The sequence below is a fragment of the Oncorhynchus kisutch genome, linkage group LG11 (genome assembly GCF_002021735.2).
Source record: "Oncorhynchus kisutch isolate 150728-3 linkage group LG11, Okis_V2, whole genome shotgun sequence".
Lineage (NCBI taxonomy): Eukaryota > Metazoa > Chordata > Actinopteri > Salmoniformes > Salmonidae > Oncorhynchus > Oncorhynchus kisutch.
In genome coordinates, this window is record NC_034184.2 from 46433609 (window position 1) to 46461520 (window position 27912).

At 41.6% G+C, this 27912-nt stretch overlaps 2 protein-coding genes across 6 annotated transcripts in view; one reads left to right on the forward strand and one right to left on the reverse strand.

The window, feature by feature from the left end:
* Window positions 1–27407, reverse strand: part of LOC109899612 (insulin-degrading enzyme) — a 50307-nt gene extending 22900 nt beyond the window's left edge. Inside the window, exons 1-11 of one of the 3 annotated variants that reach the window (XM_031835851.1) lie at window positions 27122–27407; window positions 17327–17511; window positions 16666–16873; window positions 15698–15867; window positions 13658–13780; window positions 6756–6868; window positions 5035–5197; window positions 4756–4848; window positions 4517–4608; window positions 2848–2928; window positions 2357–2460 (exon numbers count right to left, since the gene is read on the reverse strand). In XM_031835851.1, the coding sequence (XP_031691711.1) occupies window positions 2357–2460; window positions 2848–2928; window positions 4517–4608; window positions 4756–4848; window positions 5035–5197; window positions 6756–6868; window positions 13658–13780; window positions 15698–15867; window positions 16666–16873; window positions 17327–17511; window positions 27122–27150 (1361 nt within the window). In that variant the 5' untranslated portion in view covers window positions 27151–27407. Of the gene's footprint in view, window positions 1–2356; window positions 2461–2847; window positions 2929–4516; window positions 4609–4755; window positions 4849–5034; window positions 5198–6755; window positions 6869–13657; window positions 13781–15697; window positions 15868–16665; window positions 16874–17326; window positions 17512–20099; window positions 20247–27121 lie in introns of those variants that run through there. The other 2 variants (XM_020495002.2, XM_020494999.2) reach the window with 2 other exon arrangements.
* A 106-nt stretch (window positions 27408–27513) lies between these two features.
* kmo (kynurenine 3-monooxygenase) overlaps window positions 27514–27912 on the forward strand; it is a 37235-nt gene continuing 36836 nt past the window's right edge. For 2 of the 3 annotated variants that reach the window (XM_020494994.2, XM_020494997.2), the window contains exon 1: window positions 27514–27728. In XM_020494994.2, coding sequence (XP_020350583.2) covers window positions 27657–27728 — 72 coding nt within the window. In that variant the 5' untranslated portion in view covers window positions 27514–27656. The remainder of the gene's footprint in view (window positions 27729–27912) is intronic. The other variant, XM_020494995.2, reaches the window with a different exon arrangement.

Sequence of the window (27912 nt, forward strand, 5' to 3'; positions counted from 1 at the left end):
CCCACCTGAGATATCTACTGCAGCCCTCATCCTCCACATACAACACCCGTACTGCCAGTCACATTCTGTTAAAGGGCCTCAAAGCATACACATCCCTGGGTTGCTCCTCTTTTCAGTTCACTGCAGCTTGCGACTGGGACGAGCCGCAACAAACACTCGATAAAACTAACCAGTTTTTATCTCAATCTCTTCATTCAAAGACTCAATCATGGACACTATTACTGAAAGTTGTGGCTGCTTTGTGTGATGTATTGTTGTCTCTTTCTTCTTGCCCTTTGTGCTCTTGTCTGTGCCCAATAATGTTAGTACCATGTTTTAGGCTGCTACTATGTTGTGTTGTCACCATGTTGTGCTGTCATGTGTTGTTTCCTTGCTATGTTGTCGTCTTAGGTCTCTCTTTATGTAGTGTTATCTCGCTTGTTGTGCTTGTATTTATTTTTAATCCCAGGCCCTCGTCCCCGCAGGAGGCCTTTTGGTAGGCCGTCATTGTAAATAAGAACGTTCTTAACTGACTTGCCTAGTTAAATAAATAAAAATTAAACAGTGTCATCTTATCTGAATGTTTGTAACCATAGACTGCAACATCTGCTCAAACACCGGGTTACCATATAAAAGGCTCTTCAAAACAGAGGCGTCGTAAGTGTATTATCATGTACCACATGTCACACTACTGAGCAAAGCTGAACTAGCTGAGCCAATCTTTACTGCGCGGGTCTGATTATGCATCCAACAGTTTCTGAAACCATGCTGGAATGACAAATGTTTAAAATAAATAAATAATATTTAGTGCCTTGCGAAAGTATTCGGCCCCCTTGAACTTTGCGACCTTTTGCCACATTTCAGGCTTCAAACATAAAGATATAAAACTGTATTTTTTTGTGAAGAATCAACAACAAGTGGGACACAATCATGAAGTGGAACGACATTTATTGGATATTTCAAACTTTTTTAACAAATCAAAAACTGAAAAATTGGGCGTGCAAAATTATTCAGCCCCTTTACTTTCAGTGCAGCAAACTCTCTCCAGAAGTTCAGTGAGGATCTCTGAATGATCCAATGTTGACCTAAATGACTAATGATGATAAATACAATCCACCTGTGTGTAATCAAGTCTCCGTATAAATACACTTGCACTGTGATAGTCTCAGAGGTCCGTTAAAAGCGCAGAGAGCATCATGAAGAACAAGGAACACACCAGGCAGGTCCGAGATACTGTTGTGAAGAAGTTTAAAGCCGGATTTGGATACAAAAAGATTTCCCAAGCTTTAAACATCCCAAGGAGCACTGTGCAAGCAATAATATTGAAATGGAAGGAGTATCAGACCACTGCAAATCTACCAAGACCTGGCCGTCCCTCTAAACTTTCAGCTCATACAAGGAGAAGACTGATGCAGAGATGCAGCCAAGAGGCCCATGATCACTCTGGATGAACTGCAGAGATCTACAGCTGAGGTGGGAGACTCTGTCCATAGGACAACAATCAGTCGTATATTGCACCAATCTGGCCTTTATGGAAGAGTGGCAAGAAGAAAGCCATTTCTTAAAGATATCAATAAAAACGTTCAATAAAGTTTGCCACAAGCCACCTGGGAGACACACCAAACATGTGGAAGAAGGTGCTCTGGTCAGATGAAACCAAAATTGAACTTTTTGGCAACAATGCAAAACGTTATGTTTGGCATAAAAGCAACACAGCTCATCACCCTGTACACACCATTCCCACTGTCAAACATGGTGGTGGCAGCATCATGGTTTGGGCCTGCTTTTCTTCAGTAGGGACAGGCAAGATGGTTAAAATTGATGGGAAGATGGATGGAGCCAAATACAGGACCATTCTGGAGTCTGCAAAAGACCTGAGACTGGGACGGAGATTTGTCTTCCAAAAAGACAATGATCCAAAACATAAAGCTAAATCTACAATGGAATGGTTAAAAAATAAACATATCCAGGTATTAGAATGGCCAAGTCAAAGTCCAGACCTGAATCCAATCGAGAATCTGTGGAAAGAACTGAAAACTGCTGTTCACAAATGCTCTCCATCCAACCTCACTGAGCTCGAGCTGTTTTGCAAGGAGGAATGGGAAAAAATTTCAGTCTCTCGATGTGCAAAACTGATAGAGACATACCCCAAGCGACTTACAGCTGTAATCGCAGCAAAAGGTGGTGCTACAAAGTATTAACTTAAGGGGGCCGAATAATTTTGCACGCCCAATTTTTAAGTTTTTGATTTGTTAAAAAAGTTATATATATCTCCAAGCTAGCAGTATGGTTCATCCGGATGGGTATAATAGTGTGAAATTGGTATAGGAGAGCAGAGTAAACAGGGTTAGTGACCCAGTGAAGAGTTGCAACTGACCTGACGTATTCTGGCCTCAGCTTGTCCAGGACCATCTCTATCAGGTCTGGCCTGAAGTCTTCCAGCAGGTACTCTGCTGCTAGGATCTCCTCCAGAGGGTAGTACTGCAAAAGAGGACAACAAAAAAAACAGGTCTAGGCGCTAACAATGGGGAGGCCTTTGACTAACATGCAGGGGAACACTTTACTGGAGCACAGGAATACAGAACTGGTGTTAATTTCACACAAAAAAAGATGCACACAATAATGAATCCCAACAGACAAAAATACACTGGACATCCTACCCCGGTCCGACTGCCTTAATACCATAATATTTTGACAATAGCAGGAATGTCAGTTTAATTTAGATTGGGGCTGAATCTATTAAGTCTTTATAGACAAAATAAGAGACTGGCAGACAAGGCACTGATGACAACAGTCATCAAACGGAGCCACGGAAGCGCAGTGCATCATTGTGGAGACGACCTTAAAAAAATTGAGAGCGCCACCTACGTGAAGTAATCCAGCCACTTTGGAGGTGTAGCCACGGGGCCGCTCCTTGTCTTTGAACCTGAAGGCCACTGTGTTTAAGTCCTGTGGAGGAGAAGAGACAAGTCACATGTCAATCGCATAAAAATACAGTACTATTACATACAATGGAGAATTGAGCAACACAAGACAATTCATCCACGTGTACTGTTACAGAAGTTTAACTAAGAGGATGACAAAAAGGCCTATTTGAGTAAGTTTCTCAGTCGTGGTTCTGATTTTATTTTGTTTGTAAAAAGGGCTATACATAAAATGTTAATGACGGATTGTTTTCTGACAACACATACTCTGGCTTCTAAGACAGCTTCAGTGCATTTGGAAAGTATTCCGACCCCTTGATTTTCCCAGATTCTATTTTACGTTACAGCCTTATTCTAAAATTTATTAAATTATTTCCTTAATCTACACACAAAACCCCATAATGACAAAGCAAGAACAATTTAGAAATGTTTGCAAACGTATTAAAATAGAAACGAAATACCTTATTTACATAAGTATTCAGACCCTTTGCTATGAGACTAAAATGAGCTCAGGTGCATCCTGTTTCCATTGAACATCCTGGAGATGTTTCTACAACTTGGAGTCCACCTGTGGTAAATTCAATTGATTGGACATGATTTAGAAAGGCACACACCTGTCTATATAAGGTCCCACAGTTGACAATGCATGTCAGAGCAAAAACCAAGCCATGAGGTCAAAGGAATTGTCTTTAGAGCTCAGAGACAGGATTGTGTCAAGGCACAGATCTGAGGAAGGGTACCAAAACATTTCTGCAACATTGAAGGTCCCGAGAACACAGTGGCCTCCATTATTCTTAACTGGAAGAAGTTTGGAACGACCAAAAGCTGGCTGCTTGGCCAAACTGAACAATCGGGGGAGAAGGGCCTTGGGGAGGTGAACAAGAAACCAATGGTCACTGACAGAGCTCCAAAGTTCCTCTGTGGAGATGAGAGAAACTTCCAGAAGGACAACCATCTCTGCAGCACTCCACCAATCAGGCCTTTATGGTAGAGTGGCCAGACAGAAGCCACTCAGTAAAAGGCACATGACAGCCCACTTGGAATTTGCCAAAAGGCACCTAAAGGACTCTCAGACCATGAGAAACAAGATTCTCTAGTCTGATAAAACCTATATTGAACTCTTTGGCCTTAAAGCCAAGCATCACATCTGGAGAAAACCTGGCACCACCCCTATGGTGAAGCATGGTGGTGGCAGCATCATGCTGTGGGTATGTTTTTCAGCGGCAGGGACTGGGAGACTAGTCAGGATCGAGGGAAAGATGAAAGGAGCAAAGTACAAAGAGATCCTTGATGAAAACCTGCTCCAGAACGCTCAGGACCTCAGACTGGGGCAAAGGTTCACCTTCCAACAGAACAACCCTAAGCACACAGCGAAGACAACACAGAAGTGGCTTCGGTCTCTGAATGTCCTTGAGTGGCCCAGGCAGAGCTGTTTTTGCTTTGTCATTATGCAGTAGTGTGTAGATTGATAAGGGGAAAAACCAAATTCATAGAGTTTAGAATAAGACGAACATACCAAAATGTGTAAAAGGGGTCTGAATACTTTCTGAATGAATCTGTATAGTGAGTGGACTGAGCTCAGACAGTGAGCGGTACTACAGTGCAGTATTCACCTTGCACTCCTGGAAGACCCACTCCTGAGGCCCCTCAGTGCGCAGCTTCTGGACGTACTGGAACATGTGGAAGATGATGTCATCCACGTGCACTACAGAAACAAAATGACACTTCAGCTCACAGGGTTGAAACAGAAACCACCGCACACAGACAAACACCTTTCTGACTTGAGGGTGTGGGCACATACACATGAACAAAATAGACAAAACTAAACAATCCCCGAGATCCTAATGCTTACGGAGTCCCTCCTCTGTCAGGTCCACATTGATGATGAAGAACATGAAGCCTTTCGCTCCCTCTTTCTGGCCGCCGACCAGTGTGTTCACCCAGCCTGCACAAGAATAAAGGGCATAGCCACCGCTGTCAATTCAAATATAAACAATTCTACACATACACAGAATGTATTGTCAGTATAAACTCAGAATTTATTAAACTCACAATTTTTTACAAATATTTCTACCATTCCATCAAGCCCTAAATCTTAAAACCAAGATTCAATCACAGCCCTCTGGCCTACCTTTGGATTTCAGCTCAGACAGCAGGCTCCCTGGGCCCTCGTGGCCTATCAGGTGGCCCAGGTAGTGGCCTGGGTTGGACTTGTAGTACTTCTGCAGGTCTGGGATGGGGAACGTCACATACAAGTTCCTAATGTCCTTGATAGGCACCACTTTGTAGAATTGCTGTGGGGGGGGGGGGGGGATTTAGGAAGGAGACATTTGAATTGAGACTATGAATAGGATCTCAGTTAAACAACTCGGTTGCATTCGGAGCCTTTGAATTTTTCCACTTTATTAAATTAGTCTTATTCTCAAAATGGATTGTTTTCTCCCCCCCTCATCAACCTGCACACAATTACCCATAATGACAAAGCAAAAAAAGTTTAGAAATGATTGCAAAATAAATAATAAAAATCAAGGATGATCAATGGAAACAGGATGCACCTGAGCTAAATTTCGAGTATCATAGCAAAGGGTCTGAATACTTACGTAAATACGGTATCTGACTTTTATTTGTAATACATTTGCAAATATTTCTACAAACCTGTTTTCACTGTCATTATGGGATGTTGTGTATAGATTGATGAGGGGGGGGAAACAATTTAAATCGATTTTAGAATAAGGCTGTAGCGTAACAAAATGTGGAGAAAGTCAAGGGGTCTGAACACGTTCCCGAATGCACTGTATGCAAAGTAGCATAGGTAGTTTAAAGTGTGTGTGGGTGTGTCAGGGTTTCCGTTAGGACAATGAGGTGCCGGACAACGTGACCCGGGAAGATTTACAGGCACTTAAGAAATTTACCAGACCCTTATGCATTTGGGGTGTCCAGCCACCGTGCTCAGAATGACAGAAATCACATTTAGATTATGGTAATGCTGCCTAACAGAACATGCCACTCATGTAATGAAGCAGCCAACAAAACCAAATATTTGCTGGAAAACACCATTCTAAACAGCGCACCTGAAAGCAGTTCCATATATGACAGAGATGAAAATCTCTGTTCGAAAGAGGGGGAAATCTAAAGATCCCCAAAAATTGGATTTGGTTGCTAATATGACTAGGATTGTCCATTTGCCTTCTGGACAACGAAAGAAAGTTATGAAAACCATAACGGTGGTTCCAATAGGGAAGTAACTTTGTCAAAACTATATAATTACTCCAGTCTACACAGAAATAAACAAAATCATTCAAAATTATTCACCAGAAAGCATGAATTAGCCAGAGGAATCAATGATTAGCTCCTTTAAAAAATGTTTGGGGAATGTTTAGAATCAAAAGCTCCTAAAGTGGTGGGTGACGTGCTTCAATTTTACCAGTTGAGAAATAAAAATCTATTTTTAATCATGAACCGAAACTGTTAACACGTGATTGCATTAAGGATTGTTACGCACTGAACGGGCTTATCAAAGCATGTTTTACTGCAGCAGCAACCAATTGAGGAATTGGAGAAATCCCACTCAAAATCGGCGCTACGCATGTGACAGCTGTTGAAAAAAATATAAATAACTAACACAAATACACAGGCCAATTTAATTCCACAAACTTATGCAAATGAACCTATAGCCCGATAAGCATGATGGTCAAACGTATACACATCGATTGGTATTTCCATCAATTAATAAAACAAATTCAGTTATAAAACAGTTTTATTTACCGGCTTTACATTTGATGTATTTTATGGCCAAAAGCCGGCTAACCGAAACTCTGGAGTGTGTGTGTGCGCACAAACTAAGGAGCTCACCTTGAGGTGCTCCTCCTGGAAGGGGTGCTCAGGGAACTCTGGGATAGGTACATTCTTGTTCTCCACCTCTCCAAACAACTTGACCACCATGGTGGTGAGCTCATCTAATGACTCTATAAATGAGAAAAAGGTGACAGATGTTTAATTTATTAAAATTACAATCTTCCTGGGTTCAAACTCAAACCATTCAAATGGCAAAACACTTAAAAGCACAAACGTGTTCGCTATAACATTCTTGATACGCTTCCTTTACTGAGTTACATAGTCATAGCGTCACTGCTATTAGCTTCACGACATGCATACTATGGAATGCCGTTTGGGTCTTTGCGTGTCAAAGCTGTACAAAAAAGTCTGCAAAAAAGCAAACACCGTGCCACGAATGATGCGTTTACAATACCGCATTGGTAATAAAGCATCATTTGTTCAACAGCAACTTCTGGGGTAGCTAGCTTTAGCTTGGTACCTAGCTAGCACCAATACAAGCAGCCTGAAAACAATGACCAATAAACACTGCAGTCATTTTCATTGTTCTTAGCAATAATTTAGGAATCCTTGTGAGTAAGTATTAGTTATGTTGCCACTTGTTCGCCTACTTAAATTGAACTTCAGTTCATGAAAATAAATAGCTAGCCAGCTACGTAACCCTGTTGCCCAAAGCTAACATTATAAGCAGCCAGTTAGCTTCATCTGGCTCGTGAGGCTTGACCAGACCGGGTTGTGTTGTGAAGCAAGCCACAATAAGGATTAGGCACAATAGCTACAATGATTTGCTGCTTGTCTTCAAAATAAAAAGTATGTAATTGACAGTGATGCAAATGAATACAAATAGTAGAATTATACCATACTTTTAATTTTGAAGGCTAACCGCAAAGTCCACTATTGTGGCTAGCTTCACATAGATGGTCTGACCACCATTAATCAAATAAGAAATGTCCTATAAATTAGGGTTATTTTAGATGACACCTAGATGTCGTTTTGCTATGTTTTTGGGGAAGGACATTGTTTGCATCCATGAGCTAAGTAGATTTTTTATGACCAGCACTGTAGGTGCACGAGACAACTTTACCAGCATCATAGCATACATAGGTGAATCGTTGTGACATGAAATACGAGTGATAGTTATTACAAATTGATTACACTAGTTATTTGACAAGTATCTTTTTTGACATGCAAAGACCCAAACAGCATTCCATAGAAATCCTGGTTGAGAATTAAAAAACTGAACAGCACAGCAAGTAAGTGAGTGAAATAAATAGGTTCTGATTTTGTTTTACTGGTAATGGGGACATACGTAAATGCCAACAAAATAACTTTTTGGCCAGTGGGGTGTGTGTGTAACCTTTATTTAACTAGGAAAGTCAGTTAAGAACAAATTCTTATTTACAATAACGGCCTAGGAACACTGCCTTGTTCAGGTGCAGAACGACAGATTTTTACCTTGTCAGGTCGGGGATTCGATCTAGCAACCTTTTGGTTACTGGCCCAACACTCTTACCACTAGGCTACCTGCCACCCTGAAATGGTACTCAGTGATGTGTTTGCCCCAAACAAAGTTCATTACTTTGCCACATTCTTTGCAGTTTTACTTTAGTGCCTTATTGTTTAAGAATGCATGTCTTGTATATTTTTATAATACATTTGATAAAAACAAACTAGCAAACTACATGGTTGTAACTCAACTAATAAAGCTTAATATTGTGCTAAACTAGAACAGTATCGGTAAGCAAAAACATACAGAAGTCTAAAATTCACATTTTCTAAAGGTTGAAGTTGAAGGTTCTGAATTAAAAATGAAAATACCATTGATTTGAATCAAATCAAAGACGATTTGGTCAGGACCACAAATTATACAGTACCAGTCAAAAGTTTGGACACACCAGCTCATTCCAGGGTTCTTCTTTACTTTTTACAATTTCCCACATTGTAGAATAGACATCAAAACTATACATATGGAATCATGTAGTAACCAAAAAAGAGTTAAATCAAAATATATTTCATATTTGAGATTCTTCAATGTAGCCACCCTTTGCCTTGATAGCTTTGCACACTCTTGGCATTCAACCAGCTTCATGAGGTAGTCACTGGAAGGCATTTCAATTAACAGGTGTGCCTTGTTAAAAGTTCATTTGTGGAATTATTTCCCCTTCATAATGCGTTTGAGCCAATCAGTTGTGTTGTGACAAGGTTGGGGTGGTATACAGAATATAGCCCTATTTGTTAAAATACCATGTCCAGAGCAGCTCAAATAACAAAGAAAACGACAGTCCATCATCACTGTAAGACATAAAAAGTTCAGTCAATCCAGAAAATGTACTCATGAGGACCGCCACAGGAAATGAAGACCCAGAGTAACCTCTGCTGTAGAGGATAAGTTCATTAGAGTTACCAGCCTCAGAAATGGCAGCCCAAATAAATGCTTCAGAGTTCAAGTAACAGACACATCTCAATATTAACTGTTCAGAGGAGACTGCGTGAAATCAGGCCTTCATGGTCAAATGCTGCAAAGAACCCACTACTAAAGGACACCAATAAGAAGAGACTTGCTTGGGCCAAGAAACACGAGCAATGGACATTAGACTGTTGGAAACCTGTCCTTTGGTCTGAGGTGGCCAAATGTTTTATTCCAACCACCATGTCTTTGTGAGACGCAGAGGAGGTAAACGGATGATCTCCGCATGTGTGGTTCACACAGTGAAGCATGGAGGAGGTGCGATGGTGTTTTTCTGGTGACACTGTCGGCGATTTATTTAGTATTCAAGGCACACTTAACCAGCATGGCTACCACTCGGGTTGCAGAAGTTTGGAAACTTTCTTTGAAATTTACCCGAAATTTCAACCCTCTGAATGCACAGTGCATTACTCCATCACGTGCAATGCACTCTTCCATCACATGTACAGCCAATTCTCAAGATCTTGCACACTAATGAGATGCTATTGAGCCCACACCACTACACTGTCTAAGCCAAGGATTACATGCTTTCTGGTAAGTTGATTAAATAGTAGCCTACAGCAACGTGTGTTTAAATAATTTCTAACTTGCTAGTTAGTTTTTGCTACCATGTGGGTTTTCACTCGCTTTCGCTTTTTTGTTAATTCACCTGTTTCCATACATTTATCTTACAAAGTTGTTTAATCTAACTGCTTAACTATTTCTGTACATGGAATTGTGTTGTTTTTTCCCCAAATTTTTCCGTAATCTTTACAGGAAAATGCCACGGGCACCATCTGATGTGTGGAGACATTTCACTGCAGCTAATGTTGAAGTAAAAGCTGTGTACATTTGCAAATATTGTGCCAAATCATATGTGAAGAATGCAACAAAGACACAGAATCATCTGGCCAAGTGCATAAAGTTCCCTCAGCGCTCACAACAAGCAACATCTGACAAAAGTTCCTCTACTTCTATTCCATGTGAAAATTATGAATCACACACCTTATCGATAGCAACAGCTCATGGTCCTCCTCAAATCAGAAGTTTTTTGACTCAATGAGAAATGCTGATGAATGTCTTGCTAGAACTGTGTATGCAACTGGTTCACCTCAGATGCTCACAGGCAATGTGTATTGGAAGATATTTCTGAAATGTTCTTTGCCCAGCATACACCCCTCCAACCAGACATGCTCTATCTACTCATTGGCTGGATGCAGAGCTCAAGTGAAGGTCAAGAAAATCATAGAGAAAGCAGACTGTATTGCAATCATCTCTGATGGGTGGTCGAATGTTTGTGGACAAGGAATAATTAACTACATCATCTCCACCACTCAACCAGTATTGCACAAGAGCACACACACATGGGACAACAGACGCATCTCTACATTGCAAATGAGCTGAAGGCAGTCAATGACCTTGGACCACAGAAGGTATTTGCACTGGTGACAGACAATGCTGCAAACATGAAGCCTGCTTGGTCTGAAGTGGAGGAGTCCGACCCTCACGTCACACCCATTGGCTGTGCTGCTCATACATTGAATCTGTTCCTCAAGGACATCATGGCACTGAAAACAATGGATACACTCTACAAGAGAGCCAAGGAAATGTATGTACGCGAATCCGTACTGCCCTGCCCACTTCACTGTTGCGCCAAGCAGAGGAAACTGCAGTCTGAAATACCTCAAAAAGCGTGAAGACTTCTGCCTGAAGCCCATACACGCCACGTCGCACATGTTGGACCCCAAGTATGCTGGCAAGAGCATCCTGTCTGGTGCAGAGATCAACAAGGCCTATGGTGTCATCACTACTGTGTCTCGCCACCTTCGCCTGGATGAGGGCAAGGTTCTTGGCAGTCTGGCGAAGTACACTTCCAAGCAAAATCTTTGGGATGTAGATACAATATGGCAGTCGTGCCAACATATCTCATCAACCACCTGGTGGAAGGGACTTTGTGGATCTGAGGCTCCTTCCCCTGTTTCCTCCATCATCCCCCAAATCTCACCATCAGCCACCTCAGAGCGCAACTGGTCCTTGTTTGGGAACACACACACAAATATAGCACGCAACAATACAATGACCAATACAAGGATTGCAAAATTTTGTTTTTTTGAGCCAATAAGCCATCCTCAAGGTTGGAAAGTGACAGTAAAGATGAGGCCTTAAAGTCTGATGTTCAAGGAGGTGGACATTGAGTAGGTCCAGGGAGAAGACATGGAAGCCTGAGAGGAAGACAACTAAAGCTTTCGTTTCTAAACTATCATTTTACAGATGTATGCTGAAAACATTTTTGGGAGATGCGATGGATCATTCAATATTCCCTTTCTTTTGTTGTTCAGTGAAATCATCCCATGTGAAGAGTCAACTAATTTAATTAAAGTTCAATTCATAACTAAAACAATTTTTTACTCTATTGGATGGATTTAATCTATTGCAATTATGTCTACTTATAAGATAAACGGTTTAAGTTTGTCTCCATATGATATGGTAAATACATCCAATGCAGATGGTTTGGAATGAGTTGGATGCAAAGTGAAGGAAAAACAGCCAACAAGTGCTCAGCATTATGTGGGAACTCCTTCCAAGACTGTTGGAAAAACATTCCAGGTAAAGCTGGTTGAGATAATTCCAAGTGTGCAAAGCTGTCAAAGGCAAAGGGTGGCTACTTTGAAGAATCTCAAATATATTTTGATTTGTTTAACACTTTTTTGGTCACTACATGATTCCATATGTGTTATTTCAGTTGTGACGTCTTCAGTATTATTCTACAATGTAGAAAAAAGTAAAAATAAAGAAAAACCCTTGAATGAGTGTGCAAACTTTTGACTGGTACTGTATGTCCGAGAACGTTGAAATCAAGGCTGGGCCAGACCAAATGTATCCATGTGTTAGGCCCATCCAATTATAAAACAGGCATTGGCTTTATTAGTCCTGATTCATGTGACTAATCAATTTGGCTATTTAAGCTCAATATCAGCTACACAACTTTATCAGGAGTTATCCTGAGCCTATTTGCAATGTGTTTAAACAGAGGAAAATGCTTTTTTTCTTTCTTTTTTGCCATGATCAGCTCATCAACAATTGATGGATACAAACTTGAAACCACTGATCATGTCAATTTAGCCCACAAGGCGAAACTCATGGACAGCAGTAGTGAGTAGCCTGATTATCCATCTTCCTTTTTAGGATATGTGTGTTAACATGTCAGCATAATTTTTATTTGATTGGGCACCATTTTAGTTAGGCTATTTAATTGGAGCAACTTGCATGATGTAAAAAGTGTCTGTCTCATTACATTGTCATACATTTTATATCCAACCTGTAGGCTACAGAAATGGTCACATACCCTTTCTACCATATAGCCTACTATATCTGCTACATTATTTATGTTAGATCATTTTTGGGGATGGAACGTTTGAGAGGTGCGCTGGAAATGGACCAGCAAAATATTTTGCTTCCCTGCACTGCTTATCACAGGGCGGCATCAGCGCTCACCTAAAAAGCCCATATGCCACTGGTTGAGATCATTTTTTTATTGTTTTTGGGCAGAATTATGTGAGGTTTGATGTGTTGTTGGGGGTGCTGTATTGGTCAGATTAGCTTCCTTCTTCAATCTGCCACCGCCTAATACTGCCTAATGAGCGGGCCAGCCATGCCTGATTTAGCGGACCAATAGCCTTCTGCAGCAACTCTGGGGGGGGGGGGGGATAAAAAAAATTCTCACAAAATTAGCACACTGGGCCTTTACTACTCCTGTATTAGTAGACTGATACAGCCATTTGCAGTGCGGGGAGAAATGCCCCCCCGGACCAGAATTCCCAGCACCCCTAAACATCTTCCCGCAGCTATGGCGCAAGCCAATTAACAAACATTTGAATCCTGAAGGTGACAATGCAGATGTGCCAGATCAGGAATGGACCTATCCCTCGTTTGTCAGCTTGCCTGGGGTTGTTAGGCATACAAAATAACTTGTAGATCAATGACTTTCAACATAATTACATGCTTAGTTTGACACTGAATGAGAGGACGCGGTTGTCACATAATATAAAAAAGGTAATTTCAGGAGGTAGAAAGAATGTAATTTGAGCAACAATAAAGTTAACTGGCGAAACCTAACGTTTTAATCGATTTACTGACCGATGCATGCTACATTTGGATCGGTTTGGCCAGTGTGTACTCGTGAATCGTTACATCCCTAGGAAATAACTGCAACTGTAAAAGACTATTCCAGTCTAGGAGATGGGGGGGACGGGGGACTGCGCAAACAAATGACTGCAGGCCTTGGCTTGAGTGTTATGTGGGCTCAGTTCCAGATTGTTGCAGAAGTGTTTAGAAAATTCACTTCCTACTTGATCTTAGATCTGCACAGCTGGCAGGTTATTTCATCTGCCTCTTAACCAGTCTTAAGATCACTGATCCAAGCAGCAACGCTCTCTTACGGATGTGGACGTTGGCACGTACGACACTCACTCACCTCTCCCCAGCACACACAGTCCCATGAGGTTGGAGGAGTAGTAGGTGGAGTGGAATTTCAGGAGCTCCTGGCGGATGTCGATCCCATCCTTTGATGGTCTAGTCTCCAGAGTCAACTTGTTACCTGAAAAATCAACCAGATATAATACTTAACCAGCTAGTCAACAAAATGTACATCAGCAAGGAATGTTCTCGTAATATACAGTGCAGCGAGTGCTTGACCTTATTGGACAAACAAATATAATCTGTATCATATGATCCGTTGGAGGAAAAACAACTCCCTGTCACAGATCCAAAATAGTCACCATCAAAGACTTCATGAAACAGTACGCAGTGGGAGGGAGAATACATCCAGTTATAAAAAGGGCAACAAGCTTGTTCCAAGAAAACCAATGTGTGAACAAAATGAATCCCCACAGTGATGCGATTACAATTCTGAGTAAGGCCACCAGTGACAGACTGACCACTTTTGTCCTCTATGGGCTAGCGCTTTGCTAATTAGCCTAACTCAAACTCAGCCCATTCCGTACAAATGTGCGCAACCGCGACATTCAAACGAGGCTGCAAATAAAACTAATGGGACTGTAGCAACTGTTGACTTCAAAATCTGGGGTGTGAACTACGTTTCTATTCAACTGTTGATCGACATGGTAACGGCTCTATAGTACTGGAGACAAGTTGAAAAAAACGGACCCTCCGTTACATCGTGACATGCCGTCTGAAGATCACTTTAGCACCACCCTAAAAACCCAATTCAAATAGGTAACCTTCAAAAAGGTATGTAAATAGGTATGTAATGACACATTATATAAACTCTTTATAGTGTTTTATATACATTTTAGAGGCGATAAGGTGATAAGTTGGATAGATTGAGTGAAAAAAAGCCGTTTTCCCACGACGACATCTCTCCTTCTCACTACCACGCATTAGTTTCGCTTCCCCACCCGCCATTTTTAAAAAGATCCTGACGGAGCTCATTGCATTCTTGAATCATACAGAAACGGGCAGCGTGGATGTCTCGGCGTGGATTTGTTGGAAAAGGGAGAAATTGTGCTTTACAATGGTATTGACATTAAAGTTGATCTGGAAGTATTACGTTTTTTGGGCGCTAAAATAAGGCCAATTGTACGGACCAAGGCGATCTACAAGTGTGAGAGACTTTACGTTACACAACCAGAGCCTAAACCTAGCCCTTTCTCTGTGGCAGGCTAGCTGCTGGGCATTTCCCTCTAAAACAAATAATAGACACACACCACATTTAGAACATCTGGAGAGATGTGTTGAACTTCCCTTTGAACTATTTACTTTATAAGCTAATTATTAATTATCTCCAGCCCCATAATGTCCACATCTGAATATTAATGTGTGGTTAAGTGTCCCTCTAAGCATTTCTAAGAATGTTATGTTTTTGTCAAGGATGTCTCCAACACTCGTTCATTAATAAGTGTTCCGGCCGAGCTGATCCTGTTTCTATTATTAGACGAAAAAAAAGCTTATATAACTAAAACGCTGCCACCAGCTGGCTCTCCTGGGCTGGGAGTCCAATCGTAAGAGAACACAATTAAGGAGGAGAGGATGAGTCAGCACATTCCAAAACAAAAGGCTGAGAAGGATTTAGGGGTTTTATACGCAATGTTCATAACGGCACACTGTCGCAAAATGTTTTGCAACAGGAAAGGAAACTGAAGTCCTGGTAGTTCCAGTCCATTGTCTTCCGCAGGGCTCTACGCTGCCTTTTCTTTTTGTTTTTACAGCGAGCACGTACATGCCCAAGTCAAAAAATATATGCGCACACAAAGAAATTTAGGAGCACAATGAAAAATATTTTGGTAATAAAGCTAGAATCACGCATTTTTCTGGGCATAGTGGTGCTCCCAAATTAAAATTCCAGGTCGCACAGCAAAATATTAAGCTCATATGCAAGTAAAATGGTTGCACTGTAGAACCCCGTTCTGTTTGGTGCCTAATGAACATGACTGTGGATACATGCTGGGTTATGTTGAATTCGTATATAGTACGCGAGGTGGCATGGGGTTTTTACCGGTCCCAAATTTGCTGAATGGGTGGTTGGGGTTGCCAGTGGCCTTCTCCAGCTGGAACAGCCTCCAGGCATCATTCATCAGGTTCTTCTCGTGCTCAGAGTCCACAGCATTCACCTCACGGTCCTTACAGCTCTCGTCAAACAACGGGCACAAAAAGAACTGAGCAAACCTAGACACACAAAGGACAAAGCATTAATTTAACAAGTTAACATACATAAGCAAAAACTGCAGATTAGGCTACCTAGATTATTTTTTTTTTAAAGGGCTGTTGGATGATTTGTTTTAAAATTAACTTGTGTCCTGGTGAAGGCCTACAGGAACATCAGTGAGGATTAAGCAAATGGTGGGTTAGGGGTGTGTGCTATTTATTTTTCCAGGCCAGTGGTTAATAACTGCAGTAACATGTGGAAAAGTCCACGTTCTGAATTCAGAGGTGTACTTTTCTCAACTTTAGGCTGTTCGTAAGCAGACTCAATAGACAGCAGTGAAATTTCACAGACCTGTATGCAAAGCTATTTGAATGGCCCTAAGGACGAGCAACTGCCATGCAAAAGAAAACGACCGCAATTAAGTGAATTGGCCAAAGTAAATGCCCTCGCAGCTAGGCAGCTACAGACTATATGGATTTAAAAACAGCTTCCAAAAATCAGGTCACAGATTACTTTCACATTACTTTTTTGTTCATGAGTGTTTGAAAAGCTTATTAATAGTTAAAATATTGATCAGCATTGGTGTCCAGATGGTTTTCACATGCCTAATCGAATCACAGTGGCACACCCAAAGCCGTCAAGTAAAATGGGAGAATTTCTACCAAGACATAACCTGTGTCATATTCAAAAAGCAACAAACAGAAGAAAATAAACTGAAAAGGTGAGGGTCTACCTGAACTCGTCCAATAAGAAACTATTGTTTTGCAAAAAAGTTACACCATGTGCCTTATTGAACATGACCCTGTCGGTTCACTCACCTGTCCAATGCACCCTCCAGGTGTTCGTGGGATACGTCAAAGTAGTAGTTGGTGTGCTCGCCGCTAGTGAAAGCATTGGAGCTGCCAGCATGCTCACTGAGAAACTGGCTGTACTCATTCTCCTTGGGGTACTTCTCTGTGCCCAAAAACAGCATGTGTTCGCAGAAGTGGGCAATGCCTGATATGTTCCCTGGGTCTGACAAAGAACCTGGTACACATAAGAGTCGAACACAGTTAATCTACACGTTGCTTTGCATTCGCACACTTCTGCACTTAAAGTAAAACAAAAAGTGAATTATGTTTAGACGCTGCCAGCCATAACATTGGAGAGGTGGTTCAAACCCTGAAACAATAAGGGATAAAAAACAGAAGCAGATGAAAGGGTGTGATAAAGGATCTTCAATGTAGTCCCATGGGAGATAAACTAGGGAGCGAAAAAGAGAAGTGGCAGCATAATTTACAGGAATAGCGGAGAATGTGAATGGGGGTTTGAAACAAAGAAATAAAAGATACAGATAAAAAAGCTACAGGATGAGGAGATGGGTGGAGCCACCTGTAGGAAAATAATGAGTGGGGAGACCGGGGGGGGGGGTTTCTGTATTGAGAATGGGTCATGGAGGCTGCCTCCGGCCTAGATAAGTGGAGTGGGTGAATACTGTACCTATGTTGACGTCCAGCCCTGCTGAGGACTTGTCTGTGGTGGGATCACTGATGAGCACGGCCTTCAGGCCATTATTAAACTCCAGGCCCCTGTAGACCCGCTTGTCTTCTGGAGAGCGGACGATCTCACTGACTACCCTCTTCACAGCCGGGTCTGTCATTCTGAGGGGTAGAGACAACACAAGCCTGTAGAGCACAGGAAAGAATGTTGTTATTTTATGCACTAAATTCTCAATTGATTGGACAAGCAATTTACAGATTAATGGTCATTACAATGACTGATTTTAACATGTAGGGGGAATGTAGTGGAGAGAATTTTGAATGACGCAAGGTAGACGGACTACTCAAACTGAAGTACCATATTTAGACCCCGAGCAGACGTCAGCATTCAGTCAACAGAATGACAGCGGACCAATACCATGCTAACAAGCATATGCAAGTGATTTGTGCAAATAAATACATTCAACAGGCACATACAGTGCCTTTGGAAAGTATTCAGATGCCTTGACTTTTTCCACAGCCTAATTCAAAAATTTTGTAAAAAAAAAATAATAATTTTAAACTTAATCTACACACAATGACCCATAATGAAAAAGAAAAAACAAGTTAAAGTTTTGCTAATTAAATATTTAAAAACAAAAACTGGAAATATTACATTCACATAAGTATTCAGATCCTTTACTCAGTACTTTGTTGAAGCACCTTTGGCAGCGATTACAGCATTGAGTCTTCTTGGGTATGACGCTACAAGCTTAGCACAACAGTATTTTGGGTGTTTCTCCCATTCTTCTTTGCAGATTCTCTCAAGCTGTCAGCTTTCCAAATACACCACCGTTCAAAAGTGTGTGGTCACTTAGAAATGCCCTTATTTTTTAAAGAAAGGTAAATTTTTTCCAGTTAAACATCAAATTGATCATAAATGCAGTGGACATTGTTAATGTTGTAAATGACTATTGTATCTGGAAATACCAGTCTCAACATCAACCGTGAAGAAGAGACTCCGGGATGCTGGCCTACTAGGCAGAGCTGCAAAGAAAAAGCTGCATCTCAGATTGGCCAATAAAAAGAAAAGATTAAGATGGGCAAAAGAACAGACAGTGGACAGAGGAACTCTGCCTAGAAGGCTAGCATCCCGGAGTCATCTCTTCACTGTTGACGTGGAGACTGGTGTTCTGCGGGTATTATTTAATGAAGCTGCCAGCTGAGGAGTTGTGAGGTGTCTGTTTCTCAAACTAGACACTAATGTACTTGTCCTCTTGCTCAGTTGTGCACCGGGGCCTCCCACTCTTTCTATTCTGGTTAGAGCCCGTTTGCGCTGTTCTGTGAAGCGAGTAGTACACAGCGTTGTACGAGATCTTCAGTTTCTTGGCAATTTCTCACATGGAATAGCCTTCATTTCTCAGAACAAGAATAGGCTGACGAGTTTCAGAAGAAACATATTTGTTTCTGGCCATTTTGAGCCTGTAATCAAACCCACATGATGGTGCTCCAGATACTCAACTAGTCTAAAGAAGGCCAGTTTTATTGCTTCTTTAAATCAGAACAAGTTTTCAGCTGTGCTAAGATAATTGCAAAAGGCTTTTCTAATGATCAATTCGCTTTTTAAAATGATAGACTTCGATTAGCTAACGTGCCATTGGAACACAGTTGTGATGGTTGCTGATAATGGGCCTCTGTATGCCTATGTAGATATTCCATTTTTTTTTTTAAATAAGCCGTTTCCAGCTACAATAGTCATTTACAACATTAACAATGTCAACACTATTTCTGATCAATTTGATGTTATTTTAAATGGAAAAAGAATCTTCCAAACAAGGAGATTTCTAAGTGACCAAACTTTTTAACAGAAGTGTATTTACTTCTATTTTACCTTTATTTAACTAGGCAAGTCAGTTAAGAACAAATTCTTATTTACAATAACGGCCTACACCGGCCAAATGCGGACGAAGCTGGGCCAATTGTGCACTGCCCTGTGGGACTCCCAATCACAGCCGGTTGTGATACAGGTTGGATGAGGAGCGTTAGCGTGGACCAGCTCGTACATCCTCTATTCAGGCTAAAAAGGCATAATTTTCCTCCTTACCTAGCTTTAATGGCGTACCGAATGTAGGATGCTATATCCCACGGGGGACACGAGTGTATTACCGGCTGGGCACTCAAACCTAGACAGTGCAGATCTAGCGCCCACTATCGGCTACAGCTGGAACAGTAATACTAGTCTGTCTGGCTAGGCGATATTTTGCATTGATAGCTACATGTTTCCAACTAGCTAAGCTAACTAGCTACAAAACGAAAAAAATATATATCCGAATATACCCTTTAAAATGTATTTACAGCACAACAGTGCATTTTTACTAGGCTGGTTTAAGATTTGCAAGTTAACAAGCCGCACTGTGATAGCCGGAAACCGCCATAGATTAGCTGGCTAACCTTATTAACGTTAGGTGGCTAGTCTGCCCTAGTTAGCCTAGTTAGCTAAATTAGCTATATTTAGCGTGTAGTTGGTGCCAGGTGCATCCGGCAGCTAGCTAGCCTGGCTGGTTTCAAATGAAGTGCTTAACTATACGTGTCCTTGGTTAGCTAGCTATCAAAGTTGAAATGCTACTTGTATACGTAGCTAGCTGTGAATGCTTTTCTGCTAATGCTTAATTAGTCAGCCCTTCAGCTAGCTAACTAGGGTCATTCTGTAACGTTTCAGCTACCGTTAGCTGGTAAATATTTGTTCATTACATGCGAGTTTTTGAAGTGGATAGTATCTGACATTTAACACTCACCTAACACTTTGATAAAAGTACAAACTATTCCCCGCAATCAGACGGTGTCTTGTAAACTGGGCCAGTCGGCTAAAACATTGCAGCATAATTCGGATAGACAACAGTCAGAGAAACCTTCGATCTTTACGGCGCCATGTTGTAATAGACAAATGCAATGGACGCCAGAGAGTCACGTAATAGATCATGAATTATGTGATTTATTTGATGTCAGGGGTATTTACTAAAATAAAATACTATTATTTTAAACTAACAACATATACAACATGTTTGACAAGTATGGTTTTGATTGATGTGTCATGTTTAGATCAGAAAGTCGATTAATCAGCCTGTTTGGATCAAGCCACTCCTTTCCTAGCTCTTGCGGAGTCCCCAGCCATGTTCGAGAGGCTCAAAACCGTAATGTATCATGGGTAATTGTGACTGACTGATCTACAAATAATAATGAGTAGTTCATTTATAATGCAAGGTTCTTTGTAGATCAGTCAGTCGGCAGGCTCATGCACTGTCGAACAAGCCCCCTAACAACTGAATGTTCCGGTTGAAGGGGACTATGCATAGACCTATAGAGAAATACTTTTTCACGAGTATAAAAACACCTCCGTTCCGCCAGCAAGAACAAGACCTACACAATATACAAAAGTATGTGAACCCCCCTTCAAATTAATGGATTCAGCCATTTCAGCCTCACAGGTGTATAAAATCAAGCGCACAGCCAGGAAGACATCAGTGACGTTCAACGTGGCACTGTCATAGGATGCAACCTTTCCACAAGTCAGTTAGTCAAATGTCTCTCCTGGTCAACAAAATGCTGTTATTTTGAAGTGGAAACATCTAAGAGCAACAATGGCTTAGATGTGAAGTGGTACGCCACACAAGCTCACAGAATGGGATTGCCGAAGTGTGTAAAAATCATCTGTCCTCAATTGCAACAATTCATACTGAGTTCCAAACTCCCTCTAGAAGCAACGTCAGCACAAGAACTGTTCGTCAGGATCTTCATGAAATGGGTTTCTATGGCCAAACAGCCACACACAAGCCTAAGATCACCATGTGCAATGCCAAGCTTCGGCTGGAGTGATGTAAAGCTTGCTGCCATTGGACTCTAGAGCAGTGGAAACTCATTCTCTGGAGTGATATCACGCTTCACCATCTGGCAGTCCAAAGGACAAAACCAAGTTTTGGCAGATGCCAGAAGAACGATACCTGCCCCAATGCATAGTGCCGACTGTAAAGTTTGGTGGAGGAGGAATAATGGCCTGGGGCTGTATTTCATGGTTCGGGCTAGGTCCCTTAATTCCAGTGAAGGAAAATCTTAACGCTACAGCATAAAATGACATTCTAGACGATCCTGTGCATTCAACTTTGTGACAACAGTTTGGGGAAGGCCTTTTTCAGTTATAGCATGACAATGACCCCGTGCACAAAGCAAGATCCATACAGAAATGGTTTGTCACGATCGGTGTGGAAGAACTTGACTGGCCTACAGAGAGCCCTGAACTCAAGCCCATCGAACACCTTTGGGGTATATTGGAACGCCGGCTCCAAGCCAGGCCTCAGTGCCCGACCTCACTAATGCTCTTGTGGCTGAATGGAGTCCCCGCAGCAATGGACCAACATCTAGTTACAGCAGCAAAGGGGGGACCAGCTCCATATTAATGCCCATGATTTTGGAATGAGATGTTCGACAAGCACATACTTTTAGTAATGTATAACAGTTCAGAACCACAGCAGGTAGCAGAAAAGTATGATCTTATTTCAATAATAATCCTGCAAAAAAAAATCTATTAGAAACAACAAACAAAAATATTTCTACAGCAATAGTTCTACAGCAAAGGGGGACCAACTTCAAATTAATGCCCATGATTTTGGAATGAGATGTTCAACGAGAAGGTGTCCACATATGTTTGGTCATTTAGTGTAGCAAGAATAACAGATGAGCAGCGACACTCCTCTCGGTGTAAACTCTGTGGATTTGAAAAGTTCTCCTGAGTAGAAAATACCCCCCTTTTACAGCGACACAATGTACAGATCATTTTCTATGGTACAATGTGCAATATGCAAAAAAATATTGGATTTAAGTTGATGAGTCACTCTATAAGGGTCGCCAAATGAGCAGCTACACTCCTCTGGGTGTAAACTCTGGATTTGGAAACTAGAACTACTCCTGAGCAGTAGCGGTGCATGGGTAAAATCACTCAGGAAGCCAAGCAAAGCCAGTAAACAAGCCTTATTACAAACTATGTTGTCATAATTGCGTTGTTTGCTACATAACTTATCGGTTCATACCCCACTGTGATATACAATAAGGCCGTGACAACAAAAAGACAGTCACACAGTGGTCGAATAAATGCAACTACGCATGCGTTTGGTTCATCACAAAACCGGTGAAGTCCACAAAGCATACGTTACATACAAACAGTTATCACCTGCAGCATGGTCAAGCAAGTTAATGTTTTTGACAGTTTACTAAACAAGTAATGATTTAGAACCACAGAGTCCGAAGGTGGTAAATGACATTTTAATGGCATCGGACCGAGGCTCTGCATCTGTCCTCGTGCTCCTAGACCTGAGTGCTGCTTTTGATACCATCGATCACCACATTCTTTTGGAGAGATTGGAAACCCAAATTGGTCTACACGGACAAGTTCTGGCCTGGTTTAGATCTTATCTGTCGGAAAGATATCAGTTTGTCTCTGTGAATTGTTTGTCCTCTGACAAATCAACTGTACATTTCGGTGTTCCTCAAGGTTCCGTTTTAGGACCACTATTGTTTTCACTATATATTTTACCTCTTGGGGATGTTATTCGAAAACATAATGTTAACTTTCACTGCTATGCGGATGACACACAGCTGTACATTTCAATGAAACATGGTGAAGCCCCAAAATTGCCCTTGCTAGAAGCATGTGTTTCAGACATAAGGAAGTGGATGGCTGCAAACTTTCTACTTTTAAACTCAAACAAAACAGAGATGCTTGTTCTAGGTCCCAAGAAACAAAGAGATCTTCTGTTGAATCTGACAATTAATCTTAATGGTTGTACAGTCGTCTCAAATAAAACTGTGAAGGACCTCGGCATTACTCTGGACCCTGAAAACTCTTTTGAAGAACATATCAAGACCATTTCAAGGACAGCTTTTTTCCATCTATGTAACATTGCAAAAATCAGAAACTTTCTGTCCAAAAATGATGCAGAAAAATTAATCCATGCTTTTGTCACTTCTAGGTTAGACTACTGCAATGCTCTACTTTCCGGCTACCTGGATAAAGCACTAAATAAACTTCAGTGGGTGCTAGAATCCTGACTAGAACCAAAAAATTTGATCATATTACTCCAGTGCTAGCCTCTCTACACTGGCTTCCTGTCAAAGCAAGGGCTGATTTCAAGGTTTTACTGCTAACCTACAAAGCATTACATGGGCTTGCTCCTACCTATCTCTCTGATTTGGTCCTGCCGTACATACCTACACGTACGCTACGGTCACAAGACGCAGGCCTCCTAATTGTCCCTAGAATTTCTAAGCAAACAGCTGGAGGCAGGGCTTTCTCCTATAGAGCTCAATTTTTATGGAACGGTCTGCCTACCCATGTCAGAGACGCAAACTCGGTCTCAACCTTTAAGTCTTTACTGAAGACTCATCTCTTCAGTGGGTCATATGATTGAGTGTAGTCTGGCCCAGGAGTGGGAAGGTGAACGGAAAGGCTCTGGAGCAACGAACCGCCCTTGCTGTCTCTGCCTGGCCAGTTCCCCTCTTTCTACTGGGATTCTCTGCCTCTAACCCTATTACAGGGGCTGAGTCACTGGCTTACTGGGGCTCTCTCATGCCGTCCCTGGAAGGGGTGCGTCACCTGAGTGGGTTGATTCACTGATGTGGTCATCCTGTCTGGGTTGGCGCCCCCCCTTGGGTTGTGCCATGGCGGAGATCTTTGTGGGCTATACTCGGCCCTGTCTCAGGATGGTAAGTTGGTGGTTGAAGATATCCCTCTAGTGGTGTGGGGGCTGTGCTTTGGCAAAGTGGGTGGGAGTTATATCCTTCCTGTTTGGCCCTGTCCGGGGGTGTCCTCGGATGGGTCCACAGTGTCTCCTGACCCCTCCTGTCTCAGCCTCCAGTATTTATGCTGCAGTAGTTTATGTGTCGGGGGGCTAGGGTCAGTTTGTTATATCTGGAGTACTTCTCCTGTCCTATTCGGTGTCCTGTGTGAATCTAAGTGTGCGTTCTCTAATTCTCTCCTTCTCTCTCTCGGAGGACCTGAGCCCTAGGACCATGCCCCAGGATTACCTGACATGATGACTCCTTGCTGTCCCCAGTCCACCTGGCCGTGCTGCTGCTCCAGTTTCAACTGTTCTGCCTTCTTATTATTCGAACATGCTGATCATTTATGAACATTTGAACATCTTGGCCATGTTCTGTTATAATCTCCACCCGGCACAGTCAGAAGAGGACTGGCCACCCCACATATGCTCTCTCTAATTCTCTCTTTTTTTTTCTCTCTCGGAGGACCTGAGCCCTAGGACCATGCCCCAGGACTACCTGACATGATGACTCCTTGCTGTCCCCAGTCCATCTGACCGTGCTGCTGCTCCAGTTTCAACTGTTCTGCCTTATTATTATATGACCATGCTGGTCATTTATGAACATTTGAACATCTTGGCCATGTTCTGTTATAATCTCCACCCAGCACAGCCAGAAGAGGACTGGCCACCCCACATAGCCTGGTTCCTCTCTAGGTTTCTTCCTAGGTTTTGGCCTTTCTAGGGAGTTTTTCCTAGCCACCGTGCTTCTACACCTGCATTGCTTGCTGTTTGGGGTTTTAGGCTGGGTTTCTGTACAGCACTTTGAGATATCAGCTGATGTACGAAGGGCTATATAAATAAATTTGATTTGATTTGAGACAACAGGAGCACTGCTATTCCAGCACCATTTCAACTTAAACATCATCAAATAAACAAGGCTAAATATGCTTAGTTTAATACAGTGAAAACAACTTTAAGATGGCAACAAAAAATGTTGTCCAATCAATATAGCTAAATATGTGGCTGTCCATGGTGCTGATTTCTGTGCGTGCATGCACAAGTAAAACAAAAAATTTTGACTCACCGTAATACTTGAAAGCCAATGCCCTCCTCTCTTTCATGTTGGCAAAATGGTCTATGGCTCATACAGTACACTTTTAGTTTTTGTTGAGGCTACCTAGCTAAAATGCTTGCTAACATGACTTTCTTGCATGGGCAACAATGAACCAGCTAAGTCAAGCTAGTCAGTTAATGAGAGCCTAGCTAATTTTCACCCAACATCAGACACCCCTAACTTCGGACACTCTCTAGTGGTTAGAGGATTAAATAACCTTGAGCTCAATATTTAAGTGGACTGGAAAATAACGGTAAGTTTTGTGACTAAAGATACCCTTCTAGCTAGCTGACCACCGATTTTCATTGCAATTTATGGAAGTTAGGTTTTAAGAGTAAAAAAAAAAAGTGAGACACACTGTATATTGTAAAATAGAACTGCCGACAGACCACAAATAATTGAATATCCAACTTTTTACCTCTAAAATATAGCTAACGGATTTTAGGCAATATATAATTTTTTAAACCGGAATACTACCCAACTAGTCAAATATTCAGTAAACACTTCGGATATGAGGTTGGGGTCTCTTTTTTTTAACAAAATTAAATTAATATATCTTGTAATTGAACAAAATAGTAAGGTGGCCAATAACTGGGGACTGTATGCCGATAATACTGGATGTATTTATTTTTCTTAACTACTTAACAAAAAGCTGATAGTAGTAGTATTTCCACTGAAATGTCAAACATGCTAATTGCTAACCCATTAGCTAACATTTTTACAACACCAATAATCACAAAACATTGATGGCTTGATCTCGAGATAACACTGTTGAAGGTAATATATTCCTTAAATGCTGTTGAATATGCTGATAATACGGGTGCTACGCTACTAGGCTACATCTGGGCTACATATCGAACTTCAGTATCTCAGGCCAGTGGCACAACATATGAATCTATGATTAAATCAGAATCGCCATCATAATCATTGTCCTGTACAGAGAACTAAGTCAAAACCACAAGTCCCAAATCTCCATCTCCATCCATGGCTTAGGAAAGGGCCAATTTATCAAGCTAGCTACTGCTGGACATCAATTTAAGCAGAGCAGAAACAGACTCTCTGAAAATGAGGGTTCGCAAAGAAAGTGATTTGATTGGTCTGAAGCCAAATCCAAACTCGCCTCCCTTGGGGGGGCGTTTTAATGCAGCAGGACAACCTACAGTTGATCTCAGCTCAACGCTGATTGGCTAATTGTTTTATTTATTTATCTTTCAAGGGAGGCTAAATGCTTGCTGGCATCAATCAAATGCTACTACATGTTATAATATTTAGGTCTAGACAGCGTCAGATACATGGGCAACACATACTGAGACAGAGGGGCGCTGTTTCCTTCGTTCGGTTTTACTGCTGCGACACAACGTACATATACTTTTGTACAGCGCAATAAATGATTCTACAAGGTATCGAAATCGTTCTACAGGGATGCTGGCCCATGTTGACGCCAATGCTTATCACAGTTGTGTCAATTTGGCTGGATGTCCTTTGGGAGGTGGACCATTCTTGATACTCACAGAACTGTTGAGCGTGAAAAAGGCATTAGCATTACAGTTCTTGACACAGTTCTTGGTCTGAAGTTTGCAGGAGGATAAGCACACTCTCACGTCAATTTCAGTTTTTATAAATGCCAACATTTGCATAAACTGGCGCACGCATGTTCTAGGGAACTTTTGTGTGCATTCGCAACGTTTAAAAATCAGGTGAGCTAATTAAGGCCTACAACCAAATTGTGAAACCTCCGGGGTCCACGAGGAGAAGTTTCATAATCACTGGCCTATTGCAACAGTATCCTTTTAAAATTCCAATGTCAAATAGTTTGCGAAATGTTTTAACCCATATACGAATCGAAAAATAGTTGTTCCTATCCCTGAAATGTGTGTGGGTGCGTAATGCTTACATGACCAGTAGAGGGAACAACAGACTCATATTTATCGATCCCAGCGATGGGCGAATGCGCAGGCCTTGTCTCTGCGGATCTTTTTTATTTTGTCTCTGAAAAGTTAATCATAATACAGCATGAGCAATTGAAATTAAACCAGCTTCCAATGGTTGAATTTCAGAGTAAATGTGTAATTTCTCCTAATGTCAGTATAGGCATCATTAGGGATCTATGCTCTTTTTTTTCACAAGATTGATTAGCGATAAACTACTAACTCTGGACCACAGACAGCGGTGTGTGCGCTTCAGCTGCTCATGGGAAATTCCTCAACTCTGAACTATCTCTCTGTTTTGTTTGCATTGTGAGGAAAAGCGAACCAACCACTACGAGGACGACATTTATGAGACCCGGGTCGCGCCTCCCTCAAAACCCTGAGTGTCACAGTAAAAACGTTTTCATTTAATCGGCTCAGGCAGTCATTTATTTCAGTGTCCAAGATCACTGAAAGGCAAAACGGACACTGCAAGACACCAGTATAACGACATAAACTACAATGGATTATTCAACCAATGACAGCAAATCAACCAGCAAGAATAAAGTGGTGGCTGTGGTGGGAGGTGGTTTGGTAAGAAGTCACCAAGGAAGTGTGAATAATGTAAACAGGCTGCTGATATTTGCTGTAATGAAAAATTGTTCATGTTGTGACAAGGTTATCTAATCTATGTGTAATCTATTAATAAGATATTTTCTTGAGGTTATAGGACCATTTTTGCCTTTGCCAATTTGCTAAACTGCAGATGGCCCCATTG